We start from the raw sequence: 17,601 nt of genomic DNA, 5'->3' as shown, positions 1-17,601 counted from the left end.
CATATAGGACTTTAAAGGTTATGACCAGCACCTTGTTATGGTTATGTAAAGGTTATGACCAGCACCAAATCAAAAGTGAGACTGTTCCCCCAATGTTTGGTGATATAACTACTCACTGTGGTATCACAACTGAGAAGTTTCTCTGTGAGACCTTTTTAAAGTAGGTGAAAAACCAGGCCAAATATGCTGGGTTCAATCATAAACCACTCGCCACCTTGACAAATGAGATGTGAATTTCCCCCCAAATTGTCATCTCAGAAATCAGTTTTACTGTGATCTACTCTATTAGTATCACTAAGCAAAGTTTCTTTTCTGGCCATAGGCCACCTGCCCAGAATGAGATTACGGAGAGCTCAACTTGTGATATTTGGGGTGCTCCCAACAGAAGTCAGCACACAGCTTTCCATTAGAAATGACGCGGTCAATGGCCGTATCTATCCACTTTTCACCTCCAAGAGGGACACGGCACGTATAAACCCATTTTGGGATTGAAACAAAGTTGATTGAGCTTCACTGAATCACAACTTACTTAAAGCAAAGGGAGCCTCCATAGAAGTGAAAGAAATAATCATCTCTGCTGTTGGGGACTTACCAGGAGGCAGAGGCAGACACATCCCACTTGCAGCATGCAGTATTTGGCACATGAAGTGGAACACAAGGATCTCATCCGAAGTGCCTCGCTGCCCACTGCACAAAGCAAAACACCACCCCATTAGCAAAACCAGTACACTTCCTTACCTCTTCTCATAATCCTTTTGGGCTGCTTAGAACACACATTCCAAAAATGAAGTTAGGCTCAGCTCAAAACAGGACTTCTACTATCACAATCTCCTGTCTTGTATTCTTCACTGCACGTCACAAAGCATGTTCCTTTTCAGTAAACCTGAGTATACACAAAGCCCGGCCTTTTCTTTGGGCAGATCTCTGATATTAATCTTCTGATTCGCATACTACCATCAAAGCTTTTTTTAATTAGAAAGAGCATTCTACATGTGCATTAAAAATACAACAAGCAATTTGCACCGTATGTTGCCCTTTAAAGAACTGTAACATAATTCTGACATTGTCGTTTACATGGTTTCGTGTTACAGATGGTGTTGGAGTGGAGGTTGCAAGATCAACATGTTTTGTCTAGACCACTGGTTTTCAACTTTTCCAGACCTGGGACTCTGTTTTCATCTCTAGAGAGTTGTAAATTGTAAGCATGCAAGAGGAAGTCATGAGACACTGGTCATGTGACAGGAAAAAGTGGAGCCAGAGTTGTAGGAAGAAGTCCATTCAGCAACCAAGTACGGAACACTCTGTGGCAGCTGGGGATGGCAGGCAAAACTGTGATGTGGGTAAGGAAGTCAGAAAGTAAGGGACAGCTTTTGATGGGGATGAACCAGCCTGTGACAAAAAGAAACCCTCTCTAATAATGAGTGACCTTACTCCACCATCTTTCTATGTCTCATCCTGTTTGCAAAGGGACATGATGTGTTTGCTCTTTATACATATGCCTAAGTAGCAGACCCTTCCCCAAAAGTGGACCTTCAGAGGATTATGACCAGGAGTGGACGGAGGAAAACACAGCCCAGGAAAAGGACCCCACCATTCCCAAAGGAAGGACCTGCCTAGCCAACCACACACTTCTCTGCATAGGGTGAGGGCCAGGACTTTTGACTTCTCCCAGTGGCTTTAATGGCCAACCTGCGACCCATCTACAGGGCCCCAGCCCATAGACTGAAGATCACTGGTATAATGTACTGTCATCACTTAAAACCATATAGTAAACATCCACATTGTTAAAAACAATGTTTGGCCAAGTTCTGTCACTTCATCATTACAAAAGCAAATGAAACCACCTTTTCTGTTCCTGACCCATGTATAGACTTTCTGTTTGATTAAATTCAATGTGAATCAACAGAAAATAGCAACTTACAATGAAAGGACCCAGGAACTGAGATTATATTTCTTCCAAACATTTTCCATTATCCGATACATTAAATCCAGCTACAAAATATAAACATAAAGTAGTATTTTGAATTCTCATTGAAAAGACCTTCTACTTTTCTAACTCATATTCTCAACTATGGATCAACCACAACACTAAACTGCTTCAGTATAATTATATTAATGTCACAAAATAAATCAGCCACTGCCTGTTAGGTAACAAAAGCTCAGCTTTCTAGATCAAGTTGTATCACAATCCTGGTGGCCACATCTTCTGACTTTGTCAAGAAGGTGAGGGAGACTCTAAAAATGGACAGTGTCGTGATAAAAAAGTAGTAATGTGCCACTATAGGCTTGCACCAATATCTATATACAATTAAGTAACTATCTGTGAGCAGGGAAATAATCTATACTGTAAAGATGTCAAATTCCTAGACATTTTGAAAATGGAGGAGTGAGGGGAATGGGAAAATTTTAGATCTATGATATATTCTCTTTCTTACTAAATCTGAATTTAATTTGCTACTTTAATAAAAGAAATGCAGTTTATGACTTAGCACATAAAACTGTACAATTTGGCATATTTATGTAAAACCATAAATACCTCACAGTATCATCCACTGCACTTAGAAGGCTGTAACCCTGTTTAGGACTGCATTGTTAGTTTTCTACAACCAAGACTAAGAATATACCCATTGCAAGACCCTTTGCTAAACAGAACTATAGCACAAACTGCTGAACCCAATGCTACCTTAGCACATTCATCTTAGTTTTTGTCATGTGAGACGTAGGGGGGGAAATTAAAGCTGAAAACAGAAATCACAAATTTTGTAGTAAACAAAGGAAGTATGTTATTTGGCACAAACAACCCCATGCAGTCATAATAGGACTATCAAACTTCGTTCTACTAAAAACAATGAATTATTCAATAATGTATCATGCACACCATACCATAACTATGAACAAAGTCAGTCACACTTAAATATATCTTTGAAAATAAACAGGAATGGAATATCATTCCCACAGAAGCAATTGTTTTTTTAAAAATGGACCCTGAGACAGAGTATAGGCACAGTTCTTCCTTATTCTCCACAATGAGGTTGGTGAGGAGGAATTTCTATTAGATTGTAGTACTTGTAAGATTAATAGTTGGTAATACATGGTTCTACACTAGACCAGACTCACACTCTGCACGTGCACACACATAGGAGATGGAGGTAGCAGGGGGTTAGAACTGTGGGAGAATAGACTGTACCACTTCAAACTGCTGGAGGGGGATCACATTTTGGTATGTTTAGGTTAAAAATCCTCTGGGAAAAGAAAGCTAGAACAGCAAGCATGGAGCGGGTAGACCTTTATTCCTTGTGTGTCAGCAGTTCTGCTTCCATAGAGAAGTATTCAGACTTGGATCCTATCACCTGCAGTAGGGCAGTCCATTCGGCCACCTTGAGGGTCTTCCATCTCTTAAATGAATTAAGAATAAGTCTTCCCTACAAAACAAACCCCCTGCATTGCTTTAGCTTAAAAAAATAAACAACCTGTTTTGAAACATAATCCATAGCTATCTCTTCAATCCTCTTTTTGCTGACATATTGTAAGTGTCTCATAAGATGATCTTTCAACTGGACAGCCATCTGTAAAAATAAACCAATTAATTTAAATTCTAATATTAAGGCAGAGAAAGATAAAAGCACAAAACCAGAGAATGTCACTGTCTATGCTTTTTCCAGAATTAACTATTAATCTTGCAGGTTATTGTTACAAGATGTTGTCAAATTCAATAGGGTAAATTTCTGTTTTCCAGACTGTAACAGAATATGTAAACTGGTACCATTTCAACAAGATATTGGGATTGTATTTATGGCTGCAACATCACTGGGCACAATACAGGAAAAACAGCAAGAGCAAACTATCTGCATCTAACTCCACAGTCTTTCCCCACTGAATTTAACCCAAGTAAGCACATCACAGCTGTTCACCCACAACTTAGCCATGGACATAGACCTTAAATTGTTCTTCAGTTTATGGTAGGCACTTCTACTTGTGGAACAGCAATTTTTTTTTTTGTTGGTTCACCACCTTACACACACGCTGCAACCCTGCATTTCAACCTCCTTAGTGTTCTTGGGAGTCACTGACCCACTGGGCCAGAATGCTGGGGGACACAGATGACTATAGTATGATTAGAGAATCAGATATGGTTTGGGAAGTTGAGAATCTGGAGGCTTTTACTGTAATCAAAACATATTGCAGAGATAGATTATGCTAGCACAGTGACTCAAAGTTGTTGCACTTGCTCATTTCACGTTGTTTGCCATCATATACTTATTTTTCCTCAAGCTGTTTGCCATGATATAATTATTTTTCTGCCAATCCCATGCCTTTTAAGAGTTTTGTTTGTGCCAGAATAAATGCCATCCCTTCCGGGGTTATGAAAGGTAGATATATTAAGCTATCTTATTTGGAAAGAACCTGTTTATGTTCCTCCAGTTTGATTGATTCTCCAGTGCTTATGTTACTGGAATGTCCCTTTCCTGAGGTCCTTAGATTGCATTACATTCGTCCCCTATTACATTGATTGGCCTGGATTATCTGTGTCTGAGATAACAGTCTTTTTATTAAGTAATAGGAATTCTAAAGTTACACTGGCAGTTGCAAAATTTATTTCAGTACTTAAGACCCTTAAGCAGCAGGTTTAAACAATTCCACTGCTCAAGATCTATGTTTCAAGGAACTTCTAAGGGATAAAAGTAAGTAAGATGGGGGAGGCAAGAAAGTCACCATTTATTCAATACACAGTATCCATTTAGAGATTCTGGGTTTAGGAACCTCTCCTTGAGTTTGCACAGGAGTGAACCTCCCCTTTCTTTAGAAGCTGAGATCAAACAGCTCCACTTCAGGGGAGCCAGTCCAACCCTCTGCATCCATGGCAGCCATGGCACCACCTGCCTCTCTCAAAATTCCCACTGTGCCTGAAAGCTTAATAAGTCTGAAGACTCCAACCACACGGTTGAGGATGAACAAGACAAGGGGCAAACAATAAAATAAGACCAACTGAAATGTTTTAAGCTGAGAACATCCACAGTAATTTTTTAAAATCACGATTCAAACATTTTCACGTATGACCTACTATTACATTGATACAAGTATGTTTGTTCATATTTATGTTTTGCAGAAAAAAGAAAGCAAACATCATATTGTCAAAACTTCCATATAGTCAAAACTGCATTAGCTGCACTATAGATGAACACTACAGTCATCTTCAAATGTCCCAAGTGCTCTTCTGAGATTAGGGGTGTGGCACCCCGGGAGAGGGCCTTCTTCATCATGGCACCAAAGCTCTGGAATTCTCTCCCCTTCCTCTCCCTTTCTGTTGTTGTCTTCCACCAGCAGTATGAATATTTTTTTTTGTTTCATTTGGCATTTCTTCAATGATCCCTCCTTCCTGCACAGTGTTTTTAACTGCTGTTTTTATGTTTGTGTATTTTGCTCTGGTTTTAATTGTTTTAACAATGTGTGTTGGATGTATTGATTTTACTGGTTTTTAAATTATTAGTTGCATTAGTGGCCCTTGTGAAAGCAAAAAGGGCAGGATAAAAACCTGTAAATAAAAACGTATTTATGTGTAAATAAATAAGATTCTGCTGAATGCATGACCTTAGGCCTTGTCAGACACAATGAGAGTAATTAAACGGAGTGTTTTTCTACATGCCAAGCAAATGGAGGGAAGGTATCCTGTCCCCTGCTGCATTTAAAATAATCAGTTCCAGCAAGCTGGAAAAATCAGTGCTTAGAAAAGCCAGGACCCTCTGTACAAATAATCTCTTAGTAGAAAGTTGGAAGTGATCTTTTATCATAAATTTACAAACAGATGTTCACTTCATGGGCAAAGATAAAGTATTCCAACCTTTGGGAATTATAGTGTTTAGTAATCTATGAGTATTACTGCATGATGGAAACAATGCTTCATGAAAACATTTAATTTTACGTATTCTGTCAACACATAAGAGTGTTGCGCCCTCAAGTGCAGAACACAGATTAAGCACCACCTACCAGTCCTACCAGCAACTGCTGTTGGCCGTCTTCATCTTGGAAGAGAGGAACCAGCCTTTCTTCTGCTGTTCAAAGATGTAAGAGGAGGAGAAATAGTATTATGCAGGACCAGTGCTAAATACCAGAGAGCCTGAAAACATTTTTCAAATGGGACCCCAAATGTGATCATCTTTCAGATTTGTACTACACCAAAACAGGAGTTACATATTATAGGCTCTATCGCAGGATCGGGCAGGAAACTCATGAATGAAATACACAAAGTGATGCACTTCAGACTTTTCCAGAAAGAATGCATTGAAGCCCAACATGGGCTTCAGTCCTTGCTTACAACAAGCAACAACAAAAATTGGATCAAGATTATTCCTCCAACTGATATGACACTACTTCATCTTGTATGCTATGCCAATATATGTCATCATTTATGGAGTGTCTCTCATTCTCTTGTCCATATTATCTGCTGATATTTATTTATATCCAGCTCCCTCCTCTGGGGACACCAAGGCTCTACCACTGAACAGCCATCTATGCACCTTGGGTCATCACTGACCTCCTCCTGGCTGCCCTTCCACCCCTTTTATTGCCCTTCTTGTTGCCCATGCCCCCTCCCAGTGGCTGTCTTCTCCGCACTTCCTAACCATTGTGGACCCCTGAGAAGCAGGTCTTGAGGACCACGCAGAACCAGAGGATGCAGGGGAGGGCCCCAGCGCCAATGACGACCCACCCCCGGCAGACCCTTGACCACGGTGGGCCACGGACCCCCAGTTTGCGGCCGGCTGAGAACAGGATGAAGGATTGGCCCCCCTTCGCCAAGCTTGGCGGTGAGTGATGGCCAGGTGGTTGACGCCTATTGGGGCCAGCAGCTACCCCGGGTGGTACGGGAACGGGTACCCACCAGCGGTGATGAGGAAAGGGGGGCCCGGGGTTCTGGCTGGTTGGTGGCCTCTCCATGGTCTCTCCAAAATCCCACTGATTTCAATGGGAGGGTTAAGCACTTGAAAAAATCTCTCCCACTGAAATCAGAGTAACCTAGAGCATAGTCAACCTACTTGAATCATACATATTCTTTTGAGGCCTGCCAGGGCATATTGCACCCCTGTTACAGAGGAAAGGTGCAGGCTTTCCCTCCTTCTTCTCATTTAATGTTATTTCAAAGAGAAGATATCTTCAATTTATTCCCAAGGAAAATGTTTTCTACTATCCATCTCTCAAAGTTCCTACTCATCAAAAAAAAAAAGCAAAATGCTGGCATCTTAGTGAAAAAAAACGTGCTTTAACACTTCAGTAATGTTGCAGGATTGGAATATACCTGCATCATTAGTCTACAGTGACGAGAAGACTTTCCATATGACACCATTATTCAGGATTGTGATAAGATAATGATAGCAGTGGGGCACGTCTGTCTTACCTGTGCTCCATGTCTTGAATTTGGAAAGCACCCTGTGGAGAACGCAATGATATCGAAGTGTGCTTTAAAAGAAGATTTGCTGAAAATTTTTCATAAACACAGATACACAACTGTGCTTCAAATCCCTGGAAGCCTTATGGTATCTTAAAGATTCATGTTTACTGATGCACAGGAACTAGAAGGAGATGTGTGTTATTTTATGGGGGGGGGGGTTAATTGTGGCTGGATTCCACAGAACAAAGATATGAGAAGCGGGGCTCTCCCAATGAGACACAGGCAACTTCCTAGGGAAGAACTGGGCTTCTCTTGAGCTCACTCTATGGAACACTCTGGAATCAAGCAGTCCCCCCCAGCACTCACATAATGCTTCATTATCAAGTGAAGTATTTTTAGACACTTCCCCCCATGGTAGTTATTGCTTCTAGGCCCTAGGAAAGACCTCCATTTTAAACAAAAATAATGCAAAAATATACTGAAAACCCCAAGTTACATCTTACTGGGTACAGTCAGCTAAATAAAATACATTTGTCTAAAGCAGTTCAACTAAACTATCATTTATTCTCAACATTAACCCATATCCAGTTACTACAGATCTTAAACAAGTTGGAATATTTCCTGTTTGAGCAGGAAAATTATTATACTGATGCACTTAACATTTATTACATAAACCAAACATTCATCAGTAAAGTATATCACCATAGAACATGACAGGTTATGCAGTAGTTTAACAAGCCTATATTTACTAGCAAATTTAAATCACCACACATTAAAGAAAAAGAGCAAAAATATTTCTGAAATTGGCAATGAGGCAAACTTTGTCCTGGGATAGAATAAAAAGACACACACAGATACAGATTTAGGAGAAGAAAGTTTCAAAGTCAGGTTCTGAATCTTGGGAAACTAGTAACTGTCATTAGGTCCAAGCACATCCATATATCTATTTACCAGGTAGGGCTGGTGCATTCATTAGGCTACCTTATGCAGTTGCCTACAGGTGCGGACCTGGCGGCAGCAAAGAAGCCAGTGAGCGAGGAAGGGAGAGTCACTGCCCTTCCCAGTAGCTGATAAAGGGCCCGTTGATCAGCTGATGTGCATCTGGATTGCAGCCCCCACAGTCAGGTCGTGCTACCACTCTGGGGCACTCAACATGGTCGCCACCAGGGCAAAAGGGAACTCCATGCCACCACCAAGGCAAGGCGGTGAGGCTGGCATATGTGGAACCAGGGGGAGCATTTTGTCCATAGGTTGGGGGAGACTGGGAGGTGGGAACTCAGGGGCAGGGGGGCACCTTTCCTGGGGTGCTAGGCACCCTAGCGTCAGCGCTGTTACCAGGTACCTAAATCCACAGATTGGAGTCACACTTATCCAAAGCAGATTTTTTTCTGTGACCCCTCCCCCAAAGTTTGAAGAAAAACCTGAAATCTTTAAAAAATATATATGAGAGGGTAATAATTTCCCCAAAAGTAAAACAGCATTTCTGTGCAGGTGCATACAACACACTTAGCTTCGAGGGTCCACATGCTTGTGCAGAACGGTTCCAGGCCCAGTTCTGGTGGCAGAAAACACTGGGAGTGTCTCCAGTGACAGAGCAGCTCCTAGGCAACACAGCAGCCAGGCCCAAAGGTGAGTGGTTGGGACACATCAGCTCATCAATGGGGAGAGATATAAGATTCCCTCCCCATGAGTTTCACAAGACCCCCCCCCCCCCTTTGTTGTCTATTGAACAAAGAACATGAGACATTTTTGATGCCTACCCATCTGAAAGGTCAAAACTGCATTTCTTGAGCACAAGAGCCCCAAATTTGAAGTAAGGTGAAATTGCCAGTTCTGGGCATACAGATGTCCTCACCCTTTGAGATGAAAGCCAATTACTGCTGCATAAGAGGGCAGGATTCTCATTATTAAATGATTACTGTAGTGCTAAAGCTAAACCTGTGATCTTGTCTAGGTCCAGTTTCTCTAGCTGGTTCGATACAGACTGTTTAGCTTGGAAACAAGAACTGAGAGCACAATTTAAAGAGGCCTGTCACTCCAAAGACCCAACAAAAATTAAGGCCTATATTGCTTGTAAGACAGCCTACCTGGAGCTTATTACATCCAAAAAGAAAGTTTCCTTTCAGAATAAATGGGACCAACTTTACCACTCAATAAAATCTAATGATAATAAGGCTTTCTGGAGAATTATTTCGGATAATCTAAAAAACAATTCTGTTACTGACCCAAATATTTCTGCGCAAACATGGGTTGATTACTTCTCTAACATTTTTGCTTCTCCATGTGTATCCCCTCCTATCTTAGCAAACCCCACAGTTACTAATATGCCGGTCTGGCCTCCAGTAACTCTAGAGGAAATCAGTGATTTCTTGAAGGATTTAAAAGCGGGTAAAGCACCAGGCCCTGACTGCCTTCCCACTGAGGTATTCACAAAGTTTGCTGATTGGTGGCTCTTGTCCCTTGCAAAATTGTTCTCTTTCATTGATCTGCATGGCTCCATCCCTGACTCTTGGCTTGATTCTATAATTATCCCAATTTACAAAAAGGGGGGGATTGGAGTTACCAGAAAATTTCCGTCCCATTAGTTTATTATCTATAATGGGCAAGTTGTATGCCAAACATGTAGAACTCCGATTAACTGACTGGATGAGCCTAGGCAACATCATAGGTCCTGAACAAATTGGCTTCTCCAAAGGCAAATCTGCTATGGACCATTGCTACACTCTGGCCTTCATTGCTGAAAAATATATGCATACTGGGACAAAAAAATTATATGCTGCCTTCATTGATCTGAAGGGCACTTTTGATTCAATAGATAGAGCCCAACTATGGATTAAGCTAGGTTACCTGGGAATGGACCCTCGTCTGCTGCTTCTCTTGAGGAAACTTCATTCTAATACTTTTTGCCAAGTGAAATTTTCTTCTAGCGGTGACTTGACTAGCAAAATCCCCGTTTTAAAGGGGGTTAAACAAGGTTGTGTGCTGGCCCCGCATCTTTTTAATTTATTTTTAACTGACCTGGTACAATTTTTGAACCCTATTTATGGTCATCCGCCTAAACTAGCAGGCCGAGCGGTCCCCTTAGTACTTTATGCCGATGATTGGTGTAGTGGTTAAGTGTGTGGACTCTTATCTGGGAGAACCGGGTTTGATTCCCCACTCCTCCACTTGCACCTGCTGGAATGGCCTTGGGTCAGCCATAGCTCTGGCAGAGGTTGTCCTTGAAAGGGCAGCTGCTGTGAGAGCCCTCTTCAGCCCCACCAACTCACAGGGTGTTTGTTGTGGGGGAGGAAGGGAAAGGAGATTGTGAGCCGCTCTGAGACTCTTCGGAGTGGAGGGCGGGATATAAATCCAGTATCTTCTTCTTCACAAGTGTGGGCCTGCAAAGGTATTTGAATGCCTTCTATGACTACTGTAATTGCAATTCACTCTCTATCAATTATGCCAAATCTAAAGTAGTTCTAAAGTAGTTGTCTTTTCAAATCTAAAGTAGGCACCCACAGAGATGGTTTATTGGCAATTCAACAATACTTGGGGATCACTTTTAATCACAAGTTAAGCTGGGTTTCACATCGTAACAACACCGTCAACTTGGCTAAATGTTCGATTGCTCAAATTAAACAGCTTTTCTTTGCAAGGGGCAACCAATTAGTTCCGGCAGCAATTAAGGTGTTCAAAGCCAAAACGCTAGCCCAAATTCTCTATGGTATCCCTATATGGATCTCAGCATTTACCAGGAAAGTGGAGGGCATTCAAGCCTCATTCTTTAGACAAATTCTTGGTATGCCAAAATGTGTGTCCTGCTTTGCTCTCTGCTCTGAAGTGGGTCAGTCTTTGGTGGAGACAAAAGCCTGGATTGCAGTGTTTAAATTCTGGCTCAAAATTCACTTTAGAACAGATGGCTTCCTGTTTGGCTGGAAGACAGTCTGCAGCTCCCTAACAGAGGGGGATTTTATTGTCACTGTTCAGGGTATTAAAGACCCCTGATAAGGTCTATGCTCATTAACCCTAGGCAAGGGTTAACCCAAGACGACTTATCTTCCTTTAATGCTGTTGATATCGAACTGGAGCAGTCAGGGAGCTGACTCCTTCATTTCTTGATGTCCGGCACTGGAATTTGTCAACCATCGTCTACAGTGACTCTAAAGTGACTTCGGTCACTTAAGGCTGTCGGAATCCAAGCACTCTAGAAGGACTGATTTTAATTGCAAGAAAATAACAGCCGGGGGAGTTGAGAACATCTAAAAGGTAGACTCATCATTCTTATCTTCACTCTGAGAGACTTTGAATATAGTTTAAACACTGAGTGGATTAATAACAGACGAAGGCAAAGCATAATTGAATGGAAAAAAAAAACTTTTACCTTGTTAAGCTGAGCTCTGTGGCTTTGGATGTGAACAACAGCAAAAAAAAAAAACCTTCAAGATAAGAGTGAAAGTTGGCAATGGGAGGCTGGTGACGCAGAAGAAAGAAAAGAGAGTTGCCGTGTATACATGCCCATAAACTGTAGAACCTAGAATGAACTGAGCTGAGGGGGGGCATAGCAGGAAAAGAATTCAGCTTGTGAAAATTGAACGTCGTAAAAACAATTGCCTTCAAAGATATTTTGGAGAAAAGACATATTGTTGTGGATTTTTGTGGTTGCGGTTTAAGAACATAAGAACAAAAGAGAAGCCATGTTGGATCAGGCCAACGGCCCATCAAGTCCAACACTCTGTGTCACACAGTGGCAAAAAATGTTATATACACACATACACTGTGGCTAATAGCCACTGATGGACCTGTGCTCCATACACTGTGGCTAATAGCCACTGATGGACCTGTGCTCCATATTTTTATCTAAACCCCTCTTGAAGGTGGCTATACTTGTGGCCGCCACCACCTCCTGTGGCAGTGAATTCCACATGTTAATCACCCTTTGGGTGAAGAAGTACTTCCTTTTATCCGTCTTAACCTGTCTGCTCAGCAATTTCATCGAATGCCCACGAGTTCTTGTATTGTGAGAAAGGGAGAAAAGTACTTCTTTCTCTACTTTCTCCATTCCATGCATTATCTTGTAAACCTCTATCATGTCACCCCGCAGTCGACGTTTCTCCAAGCTAAAGAGTCCCAAGCGTTTCAACCTTTCTTCATAGGGAAAGTGCTCCAGCCCTTTAATCATTTTAGTTGCCCTTCTCTGCACCTTCTCTAAAGCTATAATATCCTTTTTGAGGTGCGGCGACCAGAACTGCACACAGTACTCCAAATGAGACCGCACCATCGATTTATACAGGGGCATTATGATACTGGCTGATTTGTTTTCAATTCCCTTCCTAATAATTCCCAGCATGGCATTGGCCTTTTTTATTGCAAACGCACACTGTCTTGACACTTTCAGTGAGTTATCTATCATGACCCCAAGATCTCTCTCTTGATCAGTCTCTGCCAGTTCACACCCCATCAACTTGTATTTGTAGCTGGGATTCTTAGCCCCAATGTGCATTACTTTGCACTTGGCCACATTGAACCGCATCTGCCACGTTGACGCCCACTCACCCAGCCTCAACAGATCCCTTTGGAGTTCCTCACAATCCTCTCTGGTTCTCACCACCCTGAACAATTTAGTGTCATCCGCAAACTTGGCCACTTCACTGCTCACTCCGAACTCTAAATCATTTATGAACAAGTTAAAAAGCATGGGACCCAGTACCGAGCCCTGCGGCACCCCACTGCTTACCGTCCTCCACTGCGAAGACTGCCCATTTATACTCACTCTCTGCTTCCTATTACTCAGCCAGTTTTTGATCCACAAGAGGACCTGTCCTTTTACTCCATGATTCTCAAGCTTTCTAAGTAGCCTTTGATGAGGAACTTTATCAAAAGCTTTCTGGAAGTCAAGGTAAACAACATCTATCGGATCTCCTTTGTCCACATGTTTGTTCACCCCCTCAAAGAAATGCAACAGGTTAGTGAGGCAAGATCTTCCCTTGCAGAACCCATGCTGAGTCTTCCTCAATAACCCGTGTTCATCAATGTGCCTACTCATTCTGTCCTTGATAATGGTTTCTACCAACTTTCCCGGTATTGAAGTCAGACTGACTGGCCTGTAGTTTCCCGGATCTCCTCTGGAACCTTTTTTAAAGATGGGGGTGACATTTGCTACCTTCCAGTCCTCAGGAATGGAGGCAGATTTCAATGAAAGATTACAGATTTTTGTTAGAAGATCCACAAGTTCAACTTTGAGTTCCTTCAGAACTCTCGGATGTATGCCATCCGGACCCGGTGACTTATTAGTTTTTAATTTGTCTATCAGTTGTAGGACCTCCTCATTTGTCACTTCAATCTGACTCAGGTCTTTCAACACCCCTTCCAAAATTAGTGGTTCTGGGGCGGGCAAAAAGTTCTCGTCTTCTACAGTGAAGACGGAGGCAAAAAATTCATTTAGCTTTTCAGCCATTTCCCTATCCTCCTTCAGTAATCCTTTTACCCCATGGTCATCCAAGGGCCCCACTGCCTCCCTGGCTGGTTTCCTACTTCTAATATATTTGAAGAAAGTTTTATTGTTGGTCTTTATGTTTTTTGCAATATGCTCCTCATAGTCCCTTTTTGCCTGCCTGATCACAGTCTTGCATTTGATTTGCCACAGCCTGTGTTCCCTTTTACTAATCTCACTTGGACTGGTTTTCCACCGCTTAAAGGAGTCCTTCTTACCTTTTACAGCTTCCATTACTTTATTTGTTAACCACGCAGGCCTTTTCTTATGCCTGTTTGTGCCTTTCCTAACTTGTGGTATGTATTTTATCTGAGCTTCTAGGATTATAGTTTTAAATAGCGTCCAAGCTTTCTCAAGGGTTTTGACCGTATGTACCTTTCCTTTCAGTTTCTTCCTCACATGCCTCCTCATCTCAGTGTATTTACCCCTTTTAAAGTTAAACGTGGTTGTGGTGGTCTTTTTGGACAACTCCCTATTTATACAAACGGTGAAATCAATAACATTATGGTCACTGCTCCCAAGCGGCGCAATCACTTTTACATCTCTCACCAAGTCTTGGGCATTACTTAGGACCAAATCCAGGATCGCCCCACCCCTGGTAGGTTCTGAGACCATCTGCTCCATAGCACAGTCATTGAGAGCATCAAGAAACTCAATCTCTTTCTCTCGACCAGAACACATATTGACCCAATCAATCTTCATGCAGCTCAAAAAACTGCGAGACTAGACACGAGATCAGTCTAAGCTGTGACAGGAAGTGAAACTAAAAGGGGCTGGACAATAAATCAGAGCCTATAAGGACAACAAGAGCTGTGACATCCGACCTTTGAACTAGGAAGGAATTGAGTCCAAGACTCAGATCAAGAAAGACGAAGAGAGACCTCTCTAGGCTGGAACTGTACCATAGAGAAATAACGATTGCCATTTTAAAAGGGAGAAAAACTGTCAAAATTGTTAAAATTCAATATCTTTGCTCAGGAAGAAGGGAGAAAAACGAAACTAGTCTCATCTGAAAGAACTGGCTCTAAGCTATTGGATTGGATGCTAAATTTTATGTGGGGATTTTTTTAAGGTTTGGTGATTTTTTATATGTCAGTAGAAAGAACAACACGTGCAAGAGCCCAATCATTTGACAAGATGCAGTCTCAATTTGACGCTCTGGAGGCAAAAATGTTAAAAGCTATGGACAAATTGCATTTGGCAATAAAAAAAGATATTAAAAAAGAAGTTGGAGACCTTAAGAAGGAGATAGAGAATTTTAAGGAAGAGACTCAAAATAAAGTGAAAGAGGTAGAGATGAAAGTGGATACACAGGCCTCTGCCTTGCTAAAAATTCAAGAAAAGGTCATAATACACGACTGTAAGTTGCTGGAGTCACAAGTGCGTCTAAGAGGGGTACCTGAAAAAGAAGATACAGACTTAAAAGGCTATATGGTGGATATCATCACTGAGTACATAGAAGAAGACCCTGACAGATTTAAGAGTATGTTGGAGGGTGCCTACAGAGTCAACTCAGTTTATGCGAAAAATAAAGGTCTGCCAAGAGACATCGTCATAAGATTAAGATCAAAAGAGGTGGCAGAGAAAATTTTGAGGAAAGGGTACCAAAAAGCCTGAGCAATAGAAGGGAGCAGAGTTAAAATAATGAAAGAGCTACCAAGAGAAGTGATCAGCGATAGGAAAAAGTACAAGAAGCTAACCGATCAGTTGCGTGCAGAGGGCACAAGATATAGATGGATAATACCAGAGGGTCTTGGATTTGAACAAAATGGCAAAAGGATTACAATAAGAAGCGAACAAGAGATGCATAGCTTTTTTGAAGAAAATAAAGAACCAACATCATAATGGAGTACAAATTACTATCTTGGAATATAAATGGACTAAATTCACCACAGAAAAGAAGGAGAACATTTCATTGGATTAAAAAGCAAAAATGTAATATAATTTGTTTACAGGAAGTTCATATACAACGCAAGGACAGTAAATTTTTGTGGAATAGAAATTTGGGGTTGGAATTTTTTTCACTAGCAGAGCAAAAGAAAAGAGGGGTGGTTTTTTACATTAAAGAACAACTTGACCCAAAATTAATCTTTAAAGACAAAGAAGGAAGATATATTGCTGTTGAGGTGACGATAGAGGCGAAAAAAACGTTACTATTAGGACTCTATGCACCCAATGGAGCGAAAGACAAATTCTTTAAAGACATAAATAGACAAATGGACGAAGAGACTTATGACCAGGTATTGATGATGGGCGATTTTAATGGGACAATACAAAACAACCTTGACAGATCAAGTCCAAAGAAGAATGATAAAGAAGGGAAGCTGCCCAATTCTTTCTTTGAGTTGATTAAACAGGAAAATCTAGAAGACATTTGGAGAAAGTTCAACCCTGAGGTAAGAGACTATACATTTTTCTCAGCAAGGCATAATTCTTTTTCCAGAATTGACATGTTGTGGGGTTCCCAAAGCTTGGGCCTCATAACAAAAAAAATTGAGATTCTTCCAAAGGTTTGGGCGGACCATAATCCAATATGCTGGTCAACAAAATTGCAAAGAAAATCAAGAAGATGGAGAATTAATGAGGATTTACTACAAAATAAAGACACTGTATCATTCTTAGAAAAGGAGACTGCAGCATTCTTCCAAATAAATGAAACGGATGATATGGAATATCCAACAGTATGGGACACTTATAAAGCAGTAATGAGGGGTATATTAATCACATTGAATAATAAAGACAAAAGAGCAAGAGAAGAAAGGCTGTCAGCACTGCAAAATGAAATAGATAAAAAAGAAAAGGACTTAAAAAAAAGACCAGGGAAGAAAAAATTAATAAAAGAAATTACGATATTACAATCCCAAGTTAAACATTTGCTGAATAAAGAACTAGAATGGAATTTAAAAAATTTGAAACAGAAATCGTTTGAAAGTGCAAACAAACCTGGTAAATACCTGGCCTGGCAATTAAAAAAAAGGAAAGAAAATAAGACTATAAATAAAATCATGGCAAATGGGAAAACAGTAGTGGATCAAGAAGGAATTAAAAGAGAATTCTTTAAATACTATGCAAATTTATTCAAGGGTGTGAATGTAAGTAAAGAAAAAGTGGAAGAGTATCTACGAAACATTCAGGTGGCACCTTTGACGGAACATATGAAAAAGATATTAAATGACCCAATAGAGAAAATTGAAATAGAAGCAGCAATAAAAGCAATGCAAGAGGGTAAAGCTCCAGGGCCAGATGGATTCACGTCAAAATTTTACAAATCTCTTAAGGATGAATTAACACCCAAACTGTTGAAGTTGTTAAACACGATAAGAGAAGAAGGAAAAATCCCAAAGACCTGGAGGGAAGCTGTAATCTCTCTGATTCCTAAGGAAGATAAAGATAGCACAAACGTAAAAAATTATAGACCAATCTCATTGTTGAATAATGACTATAAGATCTATACAAGAATTTTAGCAGAGCGACTGAAACAATACCTGACCAACTTTATAAACAAAGACCAAGCGGGATTTCTTCCTAAAAGACAAATAAGGGACAATGTAAGAGCTGTTATTAATGTTGTGGAATACTATGAAAAGCACCCGGAAAAAGAAGTGGCCTTATTTTTTGTTGACGCAGAGAAAGCCTTCGACAACTTAAATTGGGACTTTATGTTTGCGGTAATGGAAAAAATTAATTTAGGGGAACAATTTATAAAAATGACAAGAGCAATATATACAGATCAGCATGCAAAATT

General features: G+C 40.8%; 1 protein-coding gene across 1 annotated transcript in view; it reads right to left on the bottom strand.

Moving 5' to 3' along the window:
- Window positions 1-17,601, bottom strand: part of GSAP (gamma-secretase activating protein) — a 113,486-nt gene that overhangs the window by 14,235 nt on the left and 81,650 nt on the right. The window contains 5 exon segments of the mRNA XM_060246070.1: window positions 593-687; window positions 1,922-1,992; window positions 3,471-3,566; window positions 5,986-6,047; window positions 7,391-7,422. Of these exon segments, the coding sequence (XP_060102053.1) occupies window positions 593-687; window positions 1,922-1,992; window positions 3,471-3,566; window positions 5,986-6,047; window positions 7,391-7,422 (356 nt within the window).

This window comes from Heteronotia binoei, chromosome 8 (assembly GCF_032191835.1).
Source record: "Heteronotia binoei isolate CCM8104 ecotype False Entrance Well chromosome 8, APGP_CSIRO_Hbin_v1, whole genome shotgun sequence".
Lineage (NCBI taxonomy): Eukaryota > Metazoa > Chordata > Lepidosauria > Squamata > Gekkonidae > Heteronotia > Heteronotia binoei.
This window is presented reverse-complemented; position numbering and strand designations above follow the sequence as displayed.